Source organism: Macaca fascicularis, chromosome 3 (genome assembly GCF_037993035.2).
Source record: "Macaca fascicularis isolate 582-1 chromosome 3, T2T-MFA8v1.1".
NCBI lineage: Eukaryota > Metazoa > Chordata > Mammalia > Primates > Cercopithecidae > Macaca > Macaca fascicularis.
The window spans coordinates 91,472,633-91,493,714 of NC_088377.1; the positions used below are offsets into that span (position 1 = coordinate 91,472,633).

General features: G+C 37.1%; 1 protein-coding gene across 2 annotated transcripts in view; it reads left to right on the forward strand.

The window, feature by feature from the left end:
- Window positions 1-21,082, forward strand: part of VPS41 (VPS41 subunit of HOPS complex) — a 211,182-nt gene that overhangs the window by 105,054 nt on the left and 85,046 nt on the right. For both annotated transcript variants that reach the window (XM_045389032.3, XM_005549755.5), the window contains exons 6-7: window positions 7,890-7,952; window positions 11,257-11,322. In XM_045389032.3, coding sequence (XP_045244967.1) covers window positions 7,890-7,952; window positions 11,257-11,322 — 129 coding nt within the window. The remainder of the gene's footprint in view (window positions 1-7,889; window positions 7,953-11,256; window positions 11,323-21,082) is intronic.

Consider the following 21,082-nt stretch of genomic DNA (forward strand, 5'->3'; position numbering starts at 1 on the left):
GAGTGCATTAAGAATCATTATAGATCTTTACATATTCCTTACTGAGTAAAGCAGATTTTCTAATCTAATTTTGTATTTTTTATGTGCCCTAAATTCAGTGGGCCATTAAGATGGGTAAATTTAAAACAGTAAAAGTTTAAAAGTGTAAAAGAGTAATATATATATCTTAGTGTAAAAGAGATATACCCATTTAATCTGTTAACAAAAAGCAACATGAAGTCTCTTGACATACAAGAATGCATTTTATAGATCTAAGCCTAATGTTGCCCAAAGAGTCTTTTGAAACAGTAATTGGAACACTAGTGCTTTTCAAAAAGCACTGTCAAATTTTCAGTACTTTCAGAAATTCTGAGCTTGTCATGATTATCAGAGAGAGATGAGGGAGGAGTTGGTTTGTGCAGAAATTGAGAAGAATTATCCACACCGCTGAAAAATTTTTTGTGTTCATGTATTTGTAAAGAAAGATAATCTTCATTTTGTTTTCTTAAAGGTGAAGAATTCCTTTTGGGCTGTTATCAATTTAACCGAACTAATTTGTTCAAAGATAGTACTCTTTTTTTAAAAAAACTGGAAACGAATTTTTACTAAATACTTCATCTAGGAATTTTCAGAGCTTTAAATGTTGAAGAATTATTATTTAATGCACCAAAGTGGAATATGTTAGCTACTCCATCTGGTGGATAAGATGAACCTCAGATTATCTCGTGGTACCATTCTTGTCAAACACCTTTGGTTTCCTATTTTGGTGAAATTTATAGCTGCCATATTTTGGTGTGGAACTGTGACATATTTTGGGAAATGATTTTCCCATATTTTTATTAACATTGATAGAATTGAAAATAAATCTTTTAGTACACATACTTATATGTAAGCTACCCCCTTACCATGGGTTAGTCAGTATTGTGAAAGTTGAGAAGCTAGTATAGAATGATCTGGTAAAGTGGTTAGTGATGATAAAAACACAAAGACATTACACAAATATATTCCAGATATCTAAATCTAATGCTTCTTTAAATAGGTTTTGTGGGTATTTTTTTCTTTTCTTCAGTCTGTTAAGGATCCTTGTTAAACAATTATTTATTAGGTTATTTCGAGGGTAACCTTTGATATTTGCATTCAGTTTTCAAGTCATAATTCCATCAGTTGTTTAAAATTTACTCTTTATTCAGCTGGTGGTCATTTTCAATCTTTTTTTGTCATGACTTTTCTACACTTGAGTTCTGCATTTTGAGACACACACATATATTGTGCGTGTGTGTGTGTGTTCAGTTTCAGTTTACTGGCATATGTTTCTAGAAAACTTTTAGGATAAGCACATAGAAGGTTTATTTTGGGATCGCTTGCATATGTTGCTTTCATGTGTAAACTATAATTTAGTATAAAATTCTGGGTTGGAATATTTTCTCTCAAAATTTTGGAGACGTTGTTCCCTTTTTTCTGACATTTATTTTTGTAGACATGTCTGAAGCCAGCTTACTTTTGTTCTTTTCTAAAACCTTTACAATTTTTTTTTGGTCCTGCCTTGGAACTTGGACTAATAACAATAATTACAACAAGAACAACAACAGTAATAAATGGTTTGTGTAATTCAGTTTGCTAAGTTATGTCTAGTTCTGGTCTCTTTCCATTAATTTTGTCTGGTGCACAGTCAGTCCTTTTGATCCATACACTGAAGTATTATTTTCATTTCAGAAAAGTTTACTGCAGTTATAATTTTGATGATTGTCTCAGTTGCATTTGTTTTCATTTCTTCAAAGAAACTCAATAGTATAAAGCTGAAGGCAATATCGCTTAGAGGCTAAGTGCATAGCTCTGTATTACAGCTGCCTGGGCTGGCATTCCCACTCGCTGTGTGAAGTTGGGCATGTTGCTGGGCCTGGCAGTGCCTCCCTCTCCTCAGCTTGGCAGTGGGAGGCCCCTGAGGAGTGTTGTGAGGTGCAGAGTATATGGTGAGCTGTCAGTTATGTATTAATTGTTTTTATTGCTAACCATTCATTTTTAATCCATTGCAGTCTGGCCTCTTCCTGTCTCCCATTCTTGTACCTGAACTTTTCAAGGCAAGAGGGTGAACAATCAAAGCACTATTTACCCTTCTCTTCCTTTTGGCAGTACATAAGTTGTACAGAAAAGTGTTCATTCATATTGTGTGATGTCTCACACATGTACTTTGCTTTCTCATTTTTAGCTTTTTATTTCTGTGTAGTCAGGGAGAGTTTCTCTACTTGTTTATGCCCTTCGCTGATTCACTTTTCTTCCAAAGTCTGTTTTGTGTCTTACTACTTCCTGGAGTAGATTTTTATTCCATTTTGCATTTTTAATTTTTCTGAAAGCTTTCCCAATTCTGTTTTCATATCAGCCTGATATATATTTAATTTTTTAAAAATTACAACTTTTTATATGCCATGGAGTGTCAGGCAGGTGTTGTCTAGTGGTTAGCAGTGGAATTATCCTGTCACTTTTTAGCTGTGTGATGTCTGCTAAGTTATTTATACCTCTTGTGCCTCAGTCCATTTCCTCCCCTGTAAAATGGGGATAATAACAGTACCTACTTATTGGGAGGATTAAATGAGTTAATATATGTAAATTACTTGGAATAGAACCTGGAACAGAAGAATCACTTATTAATTGTGAGTTATTATTATAATCATTGTTGTCATCTTCCTGTTTTTCTGCTCCAGGTTCATAGAGGTCTGATCTTCTTATTGTGGTTGCCAAACAGTTTTCTAGTTTTTCTTTGGTTTCTGGTTAATATGATTTATTAAAACATGGTTTTTCTCCCTTTGAGTCTTTGGAATGTTCTGCAGGACTTTTTTAATAGACCTTGACTATGCTTTTTGTTTGATTTGTTTATTCATTCCAGAACAGGGAGATCTCCTTCTGAACCTGGGTTAGCAAAGAGATTCAATGTCTAACTTGCCCTTGTTATTGTTTTGGGTATTTTAGAATCACGCTAGTTCAGTAACAGGGACCCTAAAATGAGCTCAGTTTCCAGTAACTAGATGAAGGCAGCTCTCTAGGGGGAACTAGAGGCTTCTGTCATCACTCTCTGGTCTCTGATAGTCAGCCTGGGTGGAGAATATGAAAACCAGCAATCTTGACCACCAGAGTCCCTTTAGCTACCACTGGAGGTATGATGACAGTCCACATGTCCACCCTATTTTGATGTTTAGTGTGTTGTTTGGAAGTGGAAGTTTGAAAGAGGCTGTTACAAGGGAAGTCTAACTGGGAAGGTTGTATAGCACTCTGGCCACCTCTGTCCTAGTTTCTCTGCATCAGGGCTGTTGTCCAGTATTCTGGTTGGCAAATACATAGAGTTTCATGCTAAAGTGGAGAATGATTACATCCCTTACTGTTTCATGAGGGTAGGTTTCCTCTATTTCAGGTAATAAAACACATACTACGTACTTCTAAGGTACTCACATGGCTCTCTGGTTTGTAGCTAATGAGAAGTTCCCCCAGGACTTTGCAGGAGATTGGTTCTATGGCCAATTGTTAGGAATTTTCTCTTTTTCTTCATTAGGTATTTTTGTTAGCAGATTCAGGGAAGTTGTTAGGGCTTCTACAGGAGATACCATTTTCAAAAGGGTCCTCTCTCCTGTAACCTTTAATTACGTGATTCTTATCTCGGATGAGCTCTTCCCAAAAGCGAAGGGATTCCCTTCACAGATAAGTGTGAGTTTCACTGACAAAATGGCAAAATAAATAAAGAGGGAGAGAGAGGGGAAATAAATGAGAATTGTTTTGGATTTTATTAGCATTAGTGGTATAACCTGTGACCAGTTAGTTTGGCATGTCGTAGTACTGAAATGAACCAAAACATTGAAGGTTTTACAAAACACCCTTGTGCGGATACTGACAAAGCTTATGAGATTTGTCTTGTGAAGTTATATTTTTTGATATTGAAATAGAATATAAGAACAGTTGAGGAAAATGTTGCTCAGATAAGCATAGTAATAGAAACTGACCAGAGAGTTCTGTTCTTGATTTGCCACCTTCAGCAGTTACTCCTCCAGCCCCTGCTGTGGGTATGACAGTGATATTTTTGCCTCCGGCAAATTCTCAAGGATAGTGATGCATATCGGTGCCTGTTTACTATGAACTTGTTTGATTTTGTTCTCTTTTTGTTTATTCCTCTTTATCACTATACTATTATGCCTTCAATATGCATTTTTTATTTTTAAAGGGACATTTATCCTTGGCAATTCCTAATTTAATTTTCAGCATTACATCCACAATCCCGGTATTTATCCACACATTTACTGATCTGTCAGTCTTCTTCTGCAGGCTTATGCATCATTTGTTTACATCTCATATACTTTTCTGCGTAATAGAAATCGCTTTTCTCTAAAAATTACCTTTATCCCATCTGTAAGGCAGAAGGAAGTTTATCCATTTGAATGAATAGTTGGCTTCATTTAATTTCAATTTCTGTCATGGAGTACCCTTAATTCAAAGTCTGATATTCATGTTCTTTTCAGTTTGGCACATATTTAAGGCTTTTGAATGTTTTTTATTGTGGTTCTATTCTACTCTTCTTACACTTTATGTAAAAAGATATCTTTCTTTTTTGCAAGTTTCAGTTTATCCTATATAAAGATAACATGTAGAAGAATAGGATTTAGAATGCCTGGGTTCTGGTTCTAACTCTTCTGCTTATGATTTTTGTGACCTTAGGCAAGTCATTTTTCTACAGAATTATCTGTTCAACAGGCATAATGATGTTTGCTCTCAGACCTAGCATTTTTGCTATGAGGACCAAATGAGGAACAGCAGAACATTGCCAATTGTGCAGAACTTCAAAAATATCATTTCACCTCACCAGAAAGTTTGATTTTGTTTGTTTGGGGTGGGATTTGGCCATTAGTTTCCAGGGATTTTAACTGTACAGGTGTGTTTGAGAACCACTGAGGTAAAGCATGTTGAAGCATTTAGGGATGTCAGTTAGTAGCAGTAGTGTGAGATTTCACACAAGACCATGCAGTACATGACCTTATTGTACTGAAAAGAAATAGATTATGTTAGGAGAAGTTCAGCGTGCTAGTTGAGCAGGTGTTCATACTGAGGTAGCTTCACCAAGGTGGCCACTTGTTGATTTGCTCCGTTAAGATTCACATGATTCAGGAGCCTTCTTCCTTTCACCTAGTTTTCTTAGATTTGTTGGGGTCCATCAAGTTAAACTTCCGCAAGTAAAGTGAAACCCTGAATGCAGTGCTTTCCTTTTCTGCTTCTTAGCCATTATTTTATAAGATGTTTGTTATATTATCCTATGCCTTTATATTTCCATAAAAGTAATGACTTTATAGCCTCTGAACAATGAGAAGCCAGATGATGGGGGGCATATGTGTATTTGCCATGTCAAAAATACATTTCAAGGCTGGCCTCAGGAAAAATGAAATTCCCTCTGTTTTGCATTATATTATCGCTTGTTTGTGGGACCCGAATAACAAACTTGGCACAAGTATATGAAAACAGTAGTTACAATATGAGTGGATGGTCCCAGAAACTTTAATTTTAATGCATGAATCCATCTCCCAAAATTATAACATAAGTGAATTTCCTGCTTGGGACTTGAAAGAATGAACCACTCAGAACTTACCAAGATTAAAATAAGAAGAAATTAAAAGTTTGAATAGCCCTATATTTATTTTTCAAATAGAATTTATAATTGGAAACCTTTTCACAAAGAAACTATCTTAGTCCATTTGTGTTGCCATAACAAAATACCTTAGACTGGGTAGTTTATAAACAACAGAAATTTATTTCTCACAGTTCTGGAGGCTGGGAAGTCTAATTTCAAGGTGCCAGCATTTGGCATCTGGTGAGGGCTGCTCTCCTTGCTTCCAAGATGGCACCTTATTGTAACTTCACATGGCAGAAGGGATGAATGTTGTGTCCTTGTGTGGCAGAAGGCAGAAGAGCAAAAGGGCTAGCTAGTTACCTCAAGCTCTAGCTAGTTACCTCAAGCTTTCTTATAAGGGCACTAATCTCACCTATGAGGGCTACACCTTCATAACTTAATCATCTACTAAAGGCCCTACTTCTTAATACCATCACCTTGGAGGTTAGGTTTCAACATAATGAATTTGGGGAGAACACATACATTCAGACCATAGCAAAGCTAAGACCTAGATGGCGTCACCAATGAATTCCCACAAAAGTTATAGAAGAATAATACCACTATACTAGAGACTAGAAAGAGAGTGTGAACATATTCAAATGTTAGGAAATAGTTCTCATTGACTCTAGTACTATTTGTTAACTCCAAGCTAACAAATAGATCTCATGGAATTCTCATGCTGAGAGTATAAATAACCATCACTTTGGAGGTTAGGTTTCAACGTAATGAATTTGGGGGAACACAAACATTCAAACATTCTCATGGTAAGAGTGTAATTAATTTGAAACCACTTTGTGAAATGGTTTGCCTATTAAATGTGAACGTGCACATAAATTATGACTCAACAATTCCATTCTGTTATACATCCTTCATAAATATGTGTATAAGTGCACCAAAAGATTTGCAAAGTGTGTTCTTAGCAGCATTATTCGTGATAGCCACAATCTGGAAACAACCTAAGTGGTCATCAGTGGAAGATGGATATGTGAATTTTGATGTATTCATACATCGAAATAATACACAGCAGTGGCAAAGAACCAACCTCCACTATATGCAACAGTGTGGCTAAATCTCACAAAGAAAATGTTAAATAATGAATGAAATAAATCAGTGAAATAGAATATGATTCCTTACTTATAAAATTCTAACACCAGCACAACTTATCCATGGCAATAACTTTGAGGGTAGTGATTAGTTGGATGGTGTTATATATTGGAAAGGGAAACATAGGAGCTTATTGGCTTCTATTTCTTGATCAGAATGATGGTTACAGGGATATGTTTGTGTCGTAAAAATTTGTCACACTATGAATTTATGATTTGTATTCTTTATAGCATGTGTTTTATATTTCAGTTTTGTTTTTGTTTTGTTGTTGTTAAGTAAAGCACTCAGAAAATATACTAAGTATGAATAAAGTAGCCGGGAACAACTTTAAGGGAGACACTGATAAGCAGGAACTTAAATCTATTTCTGTGTTCTCAGTAGATTCGGCATAAGGTTGTGAGTTAAGTGTGGTTCACCTAATCTCTTACCATATTGATCTACGTGGTTGGTTTATTTTATATATAAGACAAAGACTTTAAAAAAAAAAAGCTTCCCTTTCATTTAAGGGATGAAAAAAATAGTTCCTTTAGGGATAGCTTATGGAAGTTTATAAAAGAATATTAATAACTTGTTCAAATCTGTTTCATTTTTTTAATGGCATGCATTTAATACAATTTATGGTGATTGAAGGGAACTCTATCCGTGGAATGCTTATAAAAGCTTAATTGCAGCAAAGTACCCTCACCCTGATGGGATTTTCTTTTTTCTTTTTCTTTTTCTTTTTTTTTTTGAGACGGAGTCTCGCTCTGTCACCCAGACTGGAGTGCAGTGGCGCGGTCTTGGCTCACTGCAACCTCCGCCTCCCAGGTTCAAGCAATTCTCCTGTCTCAGCTTCCTGAGTAGCTGGGGCTACAGATGCACACCACCATGCCCGACTACTTTTCATATTTTTATTAGAGACAGGGTTTCACCATATTGGTCAGGCTGGTCTTGGAACTCCTGACCTTAGGTGATCCACCCACCTTGGCCTCCCAAAGTGCTGGGATTACAGGCATGAGCCACTGCGCCTGGCCGATGGCATTGTTTTCATTAGATATTTACTAGAGGTCATAGGGCCTTAGAATTATTAAATGTTCTACTTTTCTTATTGATAGTATGTGTTCGTACTGACTCAGTAACCTTCTCTGTTGCTGTCATGGTGAACTGATACAATCCATTTGCTTTGTAGGTGCAGGTATTTGGACTGTATTCTGGAGAAGAATTTCATGAGACTTTTGACTGTCCCATTAAAGTAAGTATTCAGCAAGTTTTACTTTTTCTAAGGGTTTTCTCAAGTAAGGCAATATGGATTACAGTAATTTGGACATTACCACTTCTGTATTAATTTTGTCAGTAAGTGTCTGTTCAACACTTCAGATGTACTGGATACTATTTAGACGCTATGAAAGAAGACAGAATGTGTATTTTGTTATTGTGATCTCAGTCTGTCTTCGGGGGTATTTTATTATAGTGAGTGAGATCACACACACACACACACACACACACACACACACACACACACACACGGTCTGTGATAAAAGACTCAAAGAGGTAGAAATAATATTAAGCATTCCAAATCTGAAAGGAATCACTTTTAGCTGTTCTTGTCAGTGATGGCTTCATTGGTGGAGTGATATTTAACTTGGCTTTAATAAATGGAGAGGGACTGTTGGGAGAAGCTGGTTTTCCATGTGGAAGAACGGCATAATAGAAATGGAGAGGCTAAAAAGTTCAACTTGTGTTCAGGAAATAGCAAGTGGTCCATTTTATTTGGTACATAAAAGACTGATTTGACAAGAGAATGTGGAGGAAGATTGGGCTGGCTTTACATTCAGGCTAAAGAATTTTGATTCCATTTGGTAGATAAGGAGAAATTACTGAATATTTAAGAACAAAGCAAATAAACTGAGCTAAGCTTTAAGAAAATTAATACGGTGACTGTACACAGTATTGATTGAAGGACAGATAAGAGTCAGGAGGACTAGTTTTAGATAAAAAATATGGTAGTTGAAATGTCTATTATAGTTGTTGAAGGAAGAGGTCATTTATTTTTTTCACTTGTTTATTCAAACATTTATTGACCAGCAGGGAAAGGAGAGAGAGGGTCTGATGTATGTTTTAAAAAGTTGAATTTGCCGAAGTGGAGGGTGATATAAATAGGAGAGTGACTAGGGACAAGAGACAATTTAGAAGCCTAATATAGTACTCTAGGCAGGGCATTACATGATCTCAATGAAAAGAGTGATAGTGAGTGTTCAAGATGGAGTGGATGAAATTTATTTGGACAGCCTGTGCTAAATAGACTTAGGGAGCCTAGTGATGGCTTGGATGAGGGTGATAAAAGATGGAAGAGCTCACTGTCAGTTCAGGTTCTCACTCTGGGATGGGGTGTTGAATGCCATCAGTTGCAGTAGGGTATGTTTGAGTAAGGACATGGCTAGTTTGGTCTTGAGTTTAGGTAAGTGTAGTACATCAGGTGGGGATGTTACAGAGTTTTTGGAAACATGAATATGGGCCTCAGGATGGAGATTGGCCCTTAAACACAAGCGTGATAACCGTAGTTGAATAAGGTGAAGCTATTTTAAAAGATATTACCCAATTTCGAGCTGTAGAGTGAGAAGAAAAGACTGATGGTGACATTTTGGAACACTCTAACTTGAAGACTCAGGCTGTGGAAGAAAAAACAACAAAGGAGTCTAAGAAGAAGCAGTTAGAGGGACTGGAATGAATCCCGAATAATGGTGTCGAAAAGCCAGCGGAGAGAGGGTTTCTACGAGGAGGAAGTGGTCAGCAGTATCAAATGCAGTGTGGAGATTAAATAGCGGGAAGGACTCAAACAAGGACGTTCTACGTGGTAATTATGAAGTTACTGGTGACCTTGCTGAGGACTCTTTTCAGAGCAGGAGGGTCACTATACATGAAGGAGTAAATTGGAGGTGAGGAAGTAGAAACAGCCAGTAGAGACTCTTCTTTCAAGAAATTTGGTAATAAAGAAGAGACATCATCTGGTAGAGAGAGGGGCCATGTCCTGGGAAGATTTCTGCCAATCATGTTTTGGTTCATGGCAAAAACCAGTAAGGAGGAAAAGATTAAAAATAAAAGAGAATGCTTCTTGGAGCAGCACTAAGCAATGAGATCAACAGCTTAGGTAGAGAAGATAATCTTGGAAAAGAGTCCTAGACCCTCTGCCTGTGAAACAGGCATGAAGGAAGTGGACTGAGCCCAACTATTGCAAGTTAGGCAGTGAAGGAGGAGCACTTGTGGGCAATGATCCCAATGGCTTTATTTTCTTACATCTGAAGGGAAAGAAAAGGATAACATAATGTGATTGAGGAGCAGAGATATTTAGAATCAGTCACAGATCTACAGTTATGCATTACGAGAGAGCTAGGGGGAGATTTTAAGAATGTGAAACAATAGAATGTGTGAATCCTTCAGTATTGGTATTGAGGATGGATTAGGAAGGTATTGAAGGGAAGAAGAGCTAACCTGGGAGGGAGGAGTGGTTAGAGCAATGAAGGGTCATATGCTAAGCCTTAAACATGACACTGTAGGAAGAGGAATCTATTCCATTGTAGGAAGGAAATATATCAATTAATACAAGTATAAAATATGTTTAATTGAAGGTTTATAGAAGTATAATTGTGTGGGATTTTGTGTGTGTGTTTACCTAAAAAAATATTCTCTATGTTAAATTAGAAAAACATAAAATTAGTTAAGTTGGTGATTTCATGAGTGGTTTGGGGATAAAGAGAGAAGGAGGTGGAGTCTATGCGAGCTTACAGCCACAACAGATGAGCCCCAAAGATGGAGATGTACTGAGTGGAGCCACGAGGGCTTTTGTTTTCACCCTCTCTCCAAGATGTTAATGATGCTATGTAATCATAAAGCCCTTGCAAATGAAGGAAACAGTAACAAAGGTGGTGGAGCAACCTTAAGAGAAACCTGGGTAGCAAGGGGCTGGGGAAAGATTGGATGAGTGGGAAGCAGATGAGAACCACAGGAACAGGTTGTATGTAAAAAGGTAAGTCCTGAATGGTTAGCTCTTTGGGCCTGTAGCTCTGTTATCTCTCCATTGATGGGGTCTTGGTGTAAGTGGGCTAAATATCTGGGAGGCTGCATTGCTACTTGGTGCTGTCTGTCACTGGGAGGCATCTTGGACAATGAGTTAGTTGGCTTCTTTGTTTTTTTGTTTGTTTGTTTTGTTTTCTGTAAATTGTATACAGTTAGAAATAGTTGTGACATCTTGCTGCCTTGACCGACCTCCCTTGCTGCCTCTATACAGGGGACATCCACTCATAGGGGTCCTCAGCCAGAAACTAGAACTGACTTATCCTACTCTTTGAGCTTTGACCTGGCGTCAGAGAAGAAATCTTTTTACACAAGAAGAAAACGCAGATGTCATCAGTTGTTGTAAAATATTATTTGAATATATTACTTCCTACCAAAGTTTCAGGATAATTTTTAGATCATGCTGCTTGAACTGTATTAGGGGTTTTCGTTCTGTGCTTTAGCCATGACTCCTAAACCAGAGTTGGGTCCTGTTTCTCTTGTAGATTATTGCTGTGCACCCACATTTCGTGAGATCCAGTTGCAAGCAGTTTGTGACCGGAGGGAAGAAGGTAAGTGCTGTGTGTCTCTACCTTGGTATGTAGCCTTGAGGGGTGTTGTATGTTTTCTCTATAATTTATCCTTAATTTAATGTCTGGCTATTCATTAGGAGAAATTCGAGAAAGACAGTTGTAATGAAATCTGATGATCATCATCTCTTGGGGGAGTTGTGGTTTCACTGTTTCTCACTACATTGCTTTTTTTGTTGAGATGGAGTCTCGCTCTGTCGCCCAGGATGGAGTGCAGTGGCGAGATCTTGGCTCACTGCAGCCTCTGCCTCCCAGGTTCAAGTGATTCTCCTGCGTCAGCCTCATGAGTAGCTGGGATTACGGACACCCGCTGTCATGCCTGGATAATTTTTGTAGTTTTAGTAGAGATGGGGTTTCGCCATGTCCCTACTAAAGACATGGCCGGGCTGGTCTCGAACTCCTGACCTCAGGTGATCTGCTCTCCTCGGCCTTCCAAAGCGCTGGAATTACAGGTGTGAGCCGCTGCGCCCAGCCTCTCGCTACATTTCTTTGAAGTAGATATAGGACAAGAAAATAAGAGAGCTGTTACATCTAGAGCTTTGAAACATTGCCCCTTCCATTAAAAATAACAAAAGCACACTTAAACTACCGATTTTTTTTTTTCCTATTTTTTTTTTCCTTGTAGAAAATCTCTTGAGGGCCTTGATAAACTTTTAGAACAGTTATGGCTACTCTTCACTGACATGTTCATGGCACATTTTATTATCTCAGTGCTATTTTAAAAATAAGAGATTAGGCTGGGCATAATGGTGGTTCACTTCTATGATTCCAACACTTTGGGAGGGCAAGGTGGGAGAATCACTTGAGGCTGGGAGTTTGGAACCAGCCTGGGCAACAGAGTGAGACCCTGACTCTACAAAAAAATTAAGAAATTAGCTGCATGTGGTGGTGTGCCTCTAGTCCTAGCTATTCAAAAGGCTGAGATGGGAGGATCACTTGAACGTAGGAGTTTGAGGTTGCAGTGAGCTATAATTGCGCCATTGCACTCCAGCCTGTGTGAAAGAGGGAGACCCTGTCTCTTAAAAAATGTAAAGAGAAATAAGAGAGAAAAACTTTCATATATTAACATTTTTCTGTTTATAGATATAGTAAATTCTCAAATTAAAGAATCGGTCTGCTTATAGAATAAGTCAAATTAGGTTTTTTTTTCCTGTTTTTATTACCTAGAGATCTTTTAAAGACTATTTTTATCGTAAATGCTATCACCATACTGGAATTCCGAATATTATTTACTGTTTGGTTTGGAGCCAGTGAAAAGGAAGTAGTCTGTAGCTATTTCTGTAATAGTAGAGAGGTATGGAGTAGCTGCTTTGAGACCCAGCTACTAAATGCTTTTAAATGTTTTATACTTATCTGTCATTTTCCCTTGGTTCAGTAGTTAATAGAGTGATAGGGCAGGAAAACCTTCTGGTCTTTCCATGACTTGTCGTAATGAGTGGCAGGTTGGTAGATCCTGATTCCATTCCACGACATAAAGCCAAGATCACGCCGGCTCTGATTTCTGCTAGAGAGCCCCTCCGTCCCGCATCTCACAGTCTATTGTTATTCTTAGGCTGTAGTCGCATTCACCTTATGTAAAAATGTCCAGGGGACTAAGTAGTGGGAATTACAGACCTAATCTCACATTCCCTAGCTTAGATCTGCAGCCGATCCACTCCTGAAAAAATAACTACCTTACTTGTCTTTGTCTTTGTCAGCCTCAGGAAAGAGTAGCATTAACATTCCTCTCGTATTTCTTAACTAAACACTTTTTGGGTTAAGAAATTTTGTGTGTGATTGTGTTAGGGTTCTCTAGAGGGACAGAATTAATAGGATATATATATATATATATAGTTATATATATATATAAATAGTTTATTAGGGAGTATTAACTCACAAGATCACAAGGTAAGGTCCCACAATAGGCCGTCTCTGCAAGCAGAGGAGCAAGGAAGCCAGTCCGAGTCCCAAGCTGAAGAACTTGGAGTCTGATGTTCAAGGGCAGGAAGCATCCAGCATGGGAGAAAGATGTAGGCTGGGAGGCTAAGCCAGTCTAGTCTTTTCACATTCTTCTACCTGCTTTTATTCTGGCCATCGTGGCCAGATTAGCTGATTAGGTTAGATTGTGCCCATGCAGATTGAGGGTGGGTCTGCCTCTCCCAGTCCACCAACTCAAATGTTAATCTCCTTTGGGCAACACCCTCAGACACACCCAGGAGCAATACTGTGCTTCCTTCAATCCAATCAAGTTGATACCATCACAGTGATATAGCATAAGTTCACAAGGCTGAAATTTAAACCCAGGTGTTCTTAGGACTGAAGATCTGGAGGAGAGATTTTGCTTTGTTGGTTTGTGTGTGTGTTTTTTTTTTTTTTGAGACAGAGTTTCGCTCCGTCGTCCAGGCTACAGTGCGGTGGCGCAATCTTGGCTCACTGCAAGCTCCGCCTACCGGATTCACACCATTCTCCTGCCTCAGCCTCCCGAGTAGCTGGGACTACAGGTGCCCGCTACCACGCGCGGCTAATTTTTTGTATTTTTAGTAGAGACGAGGTTTCACTGTGTTAGCCAGGATGGTCTCTATCTCCTGACCTCGTGATCCACCCGCCTCGGCCTCCCAAAGTGCTGGGATTACAGGCGTGAGCCACCGTGCCCGGCCTGTGTTCTTTAATAATCAGTGTATTCGTGAAGTTTAATAATTGCTTTTCTGCTGCAAGGGATACCTGTAGTCTCATCAAGTTTGCCATATTAATTCTACTGCATGAATGTCTTGTCTCCCTGTAGGATGTCTGGGTGAACTGTGTCAGTAACATATTCTTCATCCTTTTACTTAGCATATGATATCATTTGCAGACATCCATAGAAAGGACAGTGTGCATGCAGTAGTCTGGGTCAGAGTCCATTGAATAGATCCATGAGCAGTGTAGGAACAACAGAGTAATCTAGCATCTAATTATTGGTGAGGTAACATGGGAAGAGCTTGGAATTTATAGAAAGTTGGACATTGTGATAAGCAATAAAATAAGTAGAATTCAAAAAGTGCTGAACAGGCAGAACATCAGGGGTTTGGTTTGTCTCTTTGGTTGTCACTGACTACTTGACAAGCTGTTCTATATTCAGTCTTCTGTGAGAGTAATTTTTTTTTTCCTATTCAGTTCTCCAAAAATGCATCTGTTGACATCTCTTTCCAAGCACACACAAAAATGTTTATGTGTATATAAAATGAGAGTAAAATAAAAACAGTTAAGGTCATCTGGTGAAAAATTGAATTAAAATTGATTTTGTTATTAACTTACACATTCGGGACTAAAATAATTTAAAAGGAAAAACACACTGAAGAGCTTTGTATATTGTATATAAGGCTTAGTATGTGGGGCATGAGAAAAGCACATGTATGATATTTTAAAGTGAGGAATCCCGTGATTACCCATGTCAGTGTAAGTAATTGGTATTAAGTCATCTATTTTTGAGATGTTTTAAAATAGCTTTATTGGTACATAATTTGCATACCATGAGGTTCACCAGATGACAGTGTGCTGTTTAATGGTTTTAAATATATTTACAGTGCTTTGCAACCATCAACATAATCTAACTTTAGAACACTTTCATCACCCCAAAAAGAAACCTCGTACCCATTAGCAGTCATTCCCCATCTTCCTTCCTCCCCTCCTCTCATCTCTAGGCAACCACTAATCTATTTTCTTTCTCTATAAGTTTTCCTATTCTGGTTATTTCATGTAAATGGAATCGTGTAATATATGGCCTTTTTGTCTAGTTTCTTTCCTTATTTTTCTAGGCACATCAATGTTGTGGCATGTATTCATATTTCATTCCTTTTTATGTCCAAATAATATTTCATTGTATAGATCTATGATGTTTTATTCATCCGTGTATCACTTGATTGACATTTGGATTGTTTCTACTTTTTGGCTATTATGAATAATGCTGCTATGAACATTTTTGTACGGCTTTTTGTGGCTATGTGTTTTCATTTCTCTTGAGTATGGAATTGTTGAATCATATGGTAACTCTATGTTGGACATTTTGAAGAATTGCCAAACTGTTTCCCAAAGTGATTGTTCCATTTTACATTCTCATCAGAAATATATGAGGGTTTTAATTGTCTACATTCTCACCAATGTTCATTCTATTTTCTCTTTTTGATTATAATCACTCTGGTGTGTGTTAGTAATACCTCACTGTGGTTTTGACTTGCATCTAATGACTGATGATGTTGACCATCTTTTCCTGTGCTTATTGGCCATTTGCATATCTTCCTTGGAAAAATGTTTATTCAGATTCTTCGCTTATTTTTTAATTGGGTTTTTTTATTATTATTATAGAGTTGTAAACTTTAAAAAATAAATTCTTGGCAGATATTCCTTATTAGATACATGATTCGCAAATATTTTTTCCCAGCCTACGAGTTGTTGATGGTATCATTTGAGGCACAGAAGTTTGTAACTTTAATAAAGTCACATTTATCTTAATTTTTTTTGATACTTGTGCTATTGGTGTTGTATCTAAGAGATCATTTTCTGTTGCCTATTCCAAGGTCATGAAGATTAATGCCTGTTTCTTTTAAGACTTTTTTTTTTTTTTTTTTGAGACGGAGTCTCGCTCTGTTGCCCAGGCTGGAGTGCAGTGGCGCAATCTCGGCTCACTGCAAGCTCCGCCTCCCGGGTTCACGCCATTCTCCTGCCTCAGCCTCCCGAGTAGCTGGGACTACAGGCGCCCGCCCCTGCGCCCGGCTAATTTTTTCTATTTTTAGTAGAGACGGGGTTTCACCATGGTCTCGATCTCCTGACCTTGTGATCCGCCCACCTCGGCCTCCCAAAGTGCTGGGATTACAGGCGTGAGCCACCACGCCCGGCCTTTTAAGACTTTTGTATTTTTTACTCTTAAATTAGGTGTATAACATATTTTGAGTTCATTATTGTGTATGATGTGAGACAGGAGTCCAAATCTATTCTTTTGCATGTGAATATCCAGTTGACCCAGCATCATTGTTGCAAAGACTATTCCTTTCCCATTGTCTTGGGCCCTTTGTGGAAAATTGGTTAACCATAAATGTTAGGGTTTATTTCTGGACTCTGAATTTTACCAGTCTATATAGCTATCTTTATGCCAGTGTCCCTTTTAGGTTTCAAAGCCACTAATTTTTCTGTAATTAGTTATGGGATGATAGCTGAACTACAGATGCTCCTCAGTTTACAGTTGGGGTTGTCCCAATAAACCTATTGTAAGTTGAAAATATCATTAAGTCAAAAATGCATTTAATATACCTAACCTACTGAACATCACATCTTAGCCTGGCCTACCTTAATTGTAGTCAGAACACTACAGTTAGGCAAAATCATTTAGCACAAAGCCTATTTTATAATAAAGTATTGAATATATAATGTAATTTATTGAAAGCTAAAAGTGAAAAATGAGTCATTGTATGGGTACCATCATAAAGTTGAAAAATCGTTAAGTCAAATAATCGTAAGTCAAAGACTATGTACTCTTAAAACTTTGGTTTGGGGTTCCTTCCCTTTAAAAAGCCATTTTATATATCATCATTCTTTAAGGAAAACCTGTTTTTATTCCCAGTACGATTAAAGCACCCTAAGGTAATACAAACAAGTTATTTCCACTTACTAAAGAAGATATGTATATGAGATCTGTCTATCTATGTATCTAGATGGAGGGGTGTGTGTGTGTGTGTATGACAAAACAAGTCTTTTAAAAGTGTGATAATAGTTTATGATTTAGAATAATTTATTTAAAAAGCCATTATAATTTATTTTACTTATGTTAAAGGCTTTAGAAACACGTAACTGTGTCCACAAATTAATGACTTGTAACATACAAACTTTGATTTATTTGGATCCATTAAATTTTACCATGTAAATATGTATTTAGTAAGTAGTAAAAAGTACCATTTACTTGATAAATTATAATGATCTGTTTGCATATGGTTAAATGGAGATTTTTAAAACATGTATCATCCTGGTGTGATTTGCAGAAATCTCCAGAGAATTTCCTTTTTCTACATGTTGTGTGGTATATACTTGTAAAGATTACTGATGCTACATGCTTTTGACATTAGTGTGTTTTGTTTTGAAATAGATTTATTTAGTTGAGGTATGTTAGGATGTGTTTTTCTAATTTCATTAAGAAATATATCTTTGATGTTAAAAACTAAAGGCATGTAGAAGGTGACATTAAGAAAGGAGGACTATTGTGAAATGATCACTTTCATTTTGAAAGTGTTCGCAAATTTTTAGGAGGAGCTGCTCTTTTTGTAACTGAGTTTTAGAGGTTTATATCTTTGACAAATGAGATAAACGACTACATTGGCTCAGTAGCTACTCAAATCCTTTCAGCTGCAATTTTAAACTAGCAGCATAAACTAGGCAGAACAATTTTGAAAAGCCCAACATTTAGCAAATGGTTATAACCTTGCAATAATCATATGTCATAGATACCAAGATCCCTCCTCTGTTGAGAACAGGTGGCAGATCACATAGAGGGAAAAGAGAATAAAGACATATATCAGATAACTGGAGGTTATGACTTTCTGCCTTTAAGAAATAATTTAATCTTCAAAAAATTGGAGCAAAGACTAGCTAAATGAAGGTGTAATGTGGAATAAAGACATTCTTAACCCTTAAGAACACTGATCTCTAGACTGACAGCCAAATAAATCCTTGGAATTATATGCCACCTTCTACAAACAATGGGTTAAAGTGGCACAGAGACTAGAAGAACTAAGTAGAAAAGTAGAGGACCACTATGAGATATTCATGAAGTCATAAGAAAATTTGAGAGAGATGTCTATTAATATTTAATAGTTGTTTAATCTTATTACAATTTTTGATTCCTATAAAAATTATTAAAGTAATTAGAACATACTTTTCAAAATAGTACTGCAGAACATAGCAATGTAGCAGAAGAAAACCTGAAACTGTAGTTTGACAGATATTTCCTTTTTAAAGTTCTCCTCCTTAGGTGTTTAGAGGTAGCTTCTTATCCACCAGGGACTAGGACTAGGAGGCTATAGTTCTGTCTGGCATAAACTTTTATTTTAGGTTTTCAAGGTATCTTCTTAGTAGTTGAATGCAGTAGCTGGATTTATGGACTCCAGTGCTTGACACATGAGCATAAAAAGCTTATTCCAAATTCTGTTTTCTTTCCATCTTGAAAAAAGAAAGAAAAGAGAAAGCACATGTCTTAAAAGTGCCATTGGAGAGAGCTTTCAAACATGTGAACCAATGAATTTTTTTTGTAAGTGTAACCTTCTTGTGTAGCAAGAATTCTAATACAGGAGCATGGCAAATGAAGTTTCTATTTTAGAAATAAATCTGCCAAGTGAATCTTGTCTGGAGTTTGTTTTTTTTAATTGTCCAGCTTTCCCTCTCAGCAGGTAAACTTTAGCTTCATAGGACCTTTACCTTTGAACTCTGAAATACACTTTATAATAACTGGTTCTACTACTTTGACAAGTCATTAAATTGTCGTGATGCCGTTTGCAGTGGAGTTCACTTTTAGAAATGAGATAGTCAGCTGTTTGGCGTTATGGTGGCATAGAATGAGGGGACCTGGCCGCAGGGACAAGTTGCTTTGTAAGCTGGAAAATGTCAGTCAGCAAACAAGGCAAGGACCAGAGTGAATGAAATGAGGAAAATTTGAAATGGTAAATTTTACCTGAAGGACAGAGATGGTAGTGTCAACCAGCTTCTGTAAGCTTCCAGCAGTGATCTGCAAATAATGAATTGGATTTTGAATCCTTTTTCAAAGAGGAGTCAATACGGGAAGCTTTTTATAAAACTGTAAATATTTAAAAAATTATTATTACGATTATTTTTAAATTTTATTTCTTTTGCCCTTGTTATCAACATTATTTTTATCTTTTTCTAGCTTAATTGAGGTATAATTGACAAATGAAAATTTCATGTGTATATATATAGAGAGAGAGAGAGTGTGTGTGTGTGTATTTTTAGTAGACTGGGTTTCACTATGTTGGCCAGTCTGATCTCGAACTCCTGACCTCGTCATCCGCCTGCCTTGGCCTCCCAAAGTGCTAGGTTTACAGGCGTGAGTCACCACACCCAACCAAATTATAGATATTTAAGTTACAATGATAATTTGATATATACCAAATGTATTTAGTATTTATTGTGAAATGATTGCCATATTCAAGCTAATTAACATTATCAGTTGCCTCACATAGTTACCATTTTTTTGTGTGATGAGAATACTTACAATCCATTAGTAAATTTTAAGTATTTAATATAGCATTATTGAAAATAGTAACCATCGTGTACATTAGATCCCCAGAATTTATTCATGTTAGAACTGAAAGTCTGTGCCCTTTTGGCCAACATCTCCACATAGCTCCCAGTCCCCTGGCTACAAATCTTTTTAGAATCTGGATAATCTGGTGAGCCTTTTCTTACCACTGCCATCCCTAAACATGAAGTGTAGGGATGCTTCCTAATGTGTTTGTTCATCTTTGGGTCAGATTGGAGCTGGGGTTTTGATGGCTAGAAGGGTTTTGACATTAGCAGTTCCTCTCTGTCTCCTGTCCAGTGTTTGGATCTTTAGGATAATATTTCCGTAAGTTGTCAGATGCTTGATTGTAGCCTTCTACCTGAAACTTCCTTCCACATTACTTACCATTGTAGTTTTCAAGTGAATCGTCTGAACATTTTTAAGAATTAAAATTAAGGCTTCCTAATTAATTTACAATTACACCACAGGCAGCCACCAATCTAATGGTTGCATATTGAGGCATTGTAAATACATACCTTTATTTCTTCTAGGTACTGTGTTGTAAGTTGTAGTTCCATTCCTAGGAATTTATTTCATGCTGTCATCAATGTACCAAAATTGATTAAAAACCATTGATTAATAGGAAGTAAAACACAAATGTAATCTTCACAAGCATTTTTTTAGGTATTAAAAATGAAGCAATAAAACAGCTCTATTAAAGTATTTTTTGGTGAGTTTTCCTATGTATGCTAAGCTATCTGAGGCTAAAAATAGAAATATAACACTTAAATAAAAATCGTTTTCAGTCTGAAAAACAGGTGTTCTTCATTGCTGATTGCTTTTTTGATGTCAATATGTAGGACTCCTAGAGTATTTGAATGGTATCTACAGTGGTTGGGGTGGGAGAGTTGGGTCCATAGCAACTTAATTTTCCTTTATGATTCCCATTGTTTCATATTCATCAAATGCCTGTTAAAAATATACTTTTTTCTTTAATGAGTTCAGCTAACTTTTTCATATAATATTTCCGTACTGATTGTAGCTTTCCCCTGAACTCGGATGTTAAAACTACCATCTCTCTTCCTGGAGTAGTCAAACCATCTTTTGCTCCTTGCTGATAATACCTTTTGCGTATGGAGAGTCCTGTGCATATTCTTAAGTATTTTGGGGAATGACCGCAAGTGTCATTGCCAGTTCAGAGATGTTCATTAGATTTTCTTGTGGAATTTAACCTCAGCTGATTCTTTAACACTAAGAGTTTCTCTTTCTCTCTTTTGCTTTAAGATAAGGCTGTATAAAGCAAGGGGTCACAACTGCAGTCATTGTTAGTTGTTGTCACGGTGCAAACTAAATCAGTCATTTCCTAGGAGTATTTGGTTTGAATCTGCTTCCTGAATACAACTTTGTGTCGTGCTTCATGTTAGGTGCCATGAGTACACAGGATCTTGATTTCAGAAATAGTGGTAGGCTTCCAAAAGCATACAGGTAGGATGGTGTAGGTAGAAT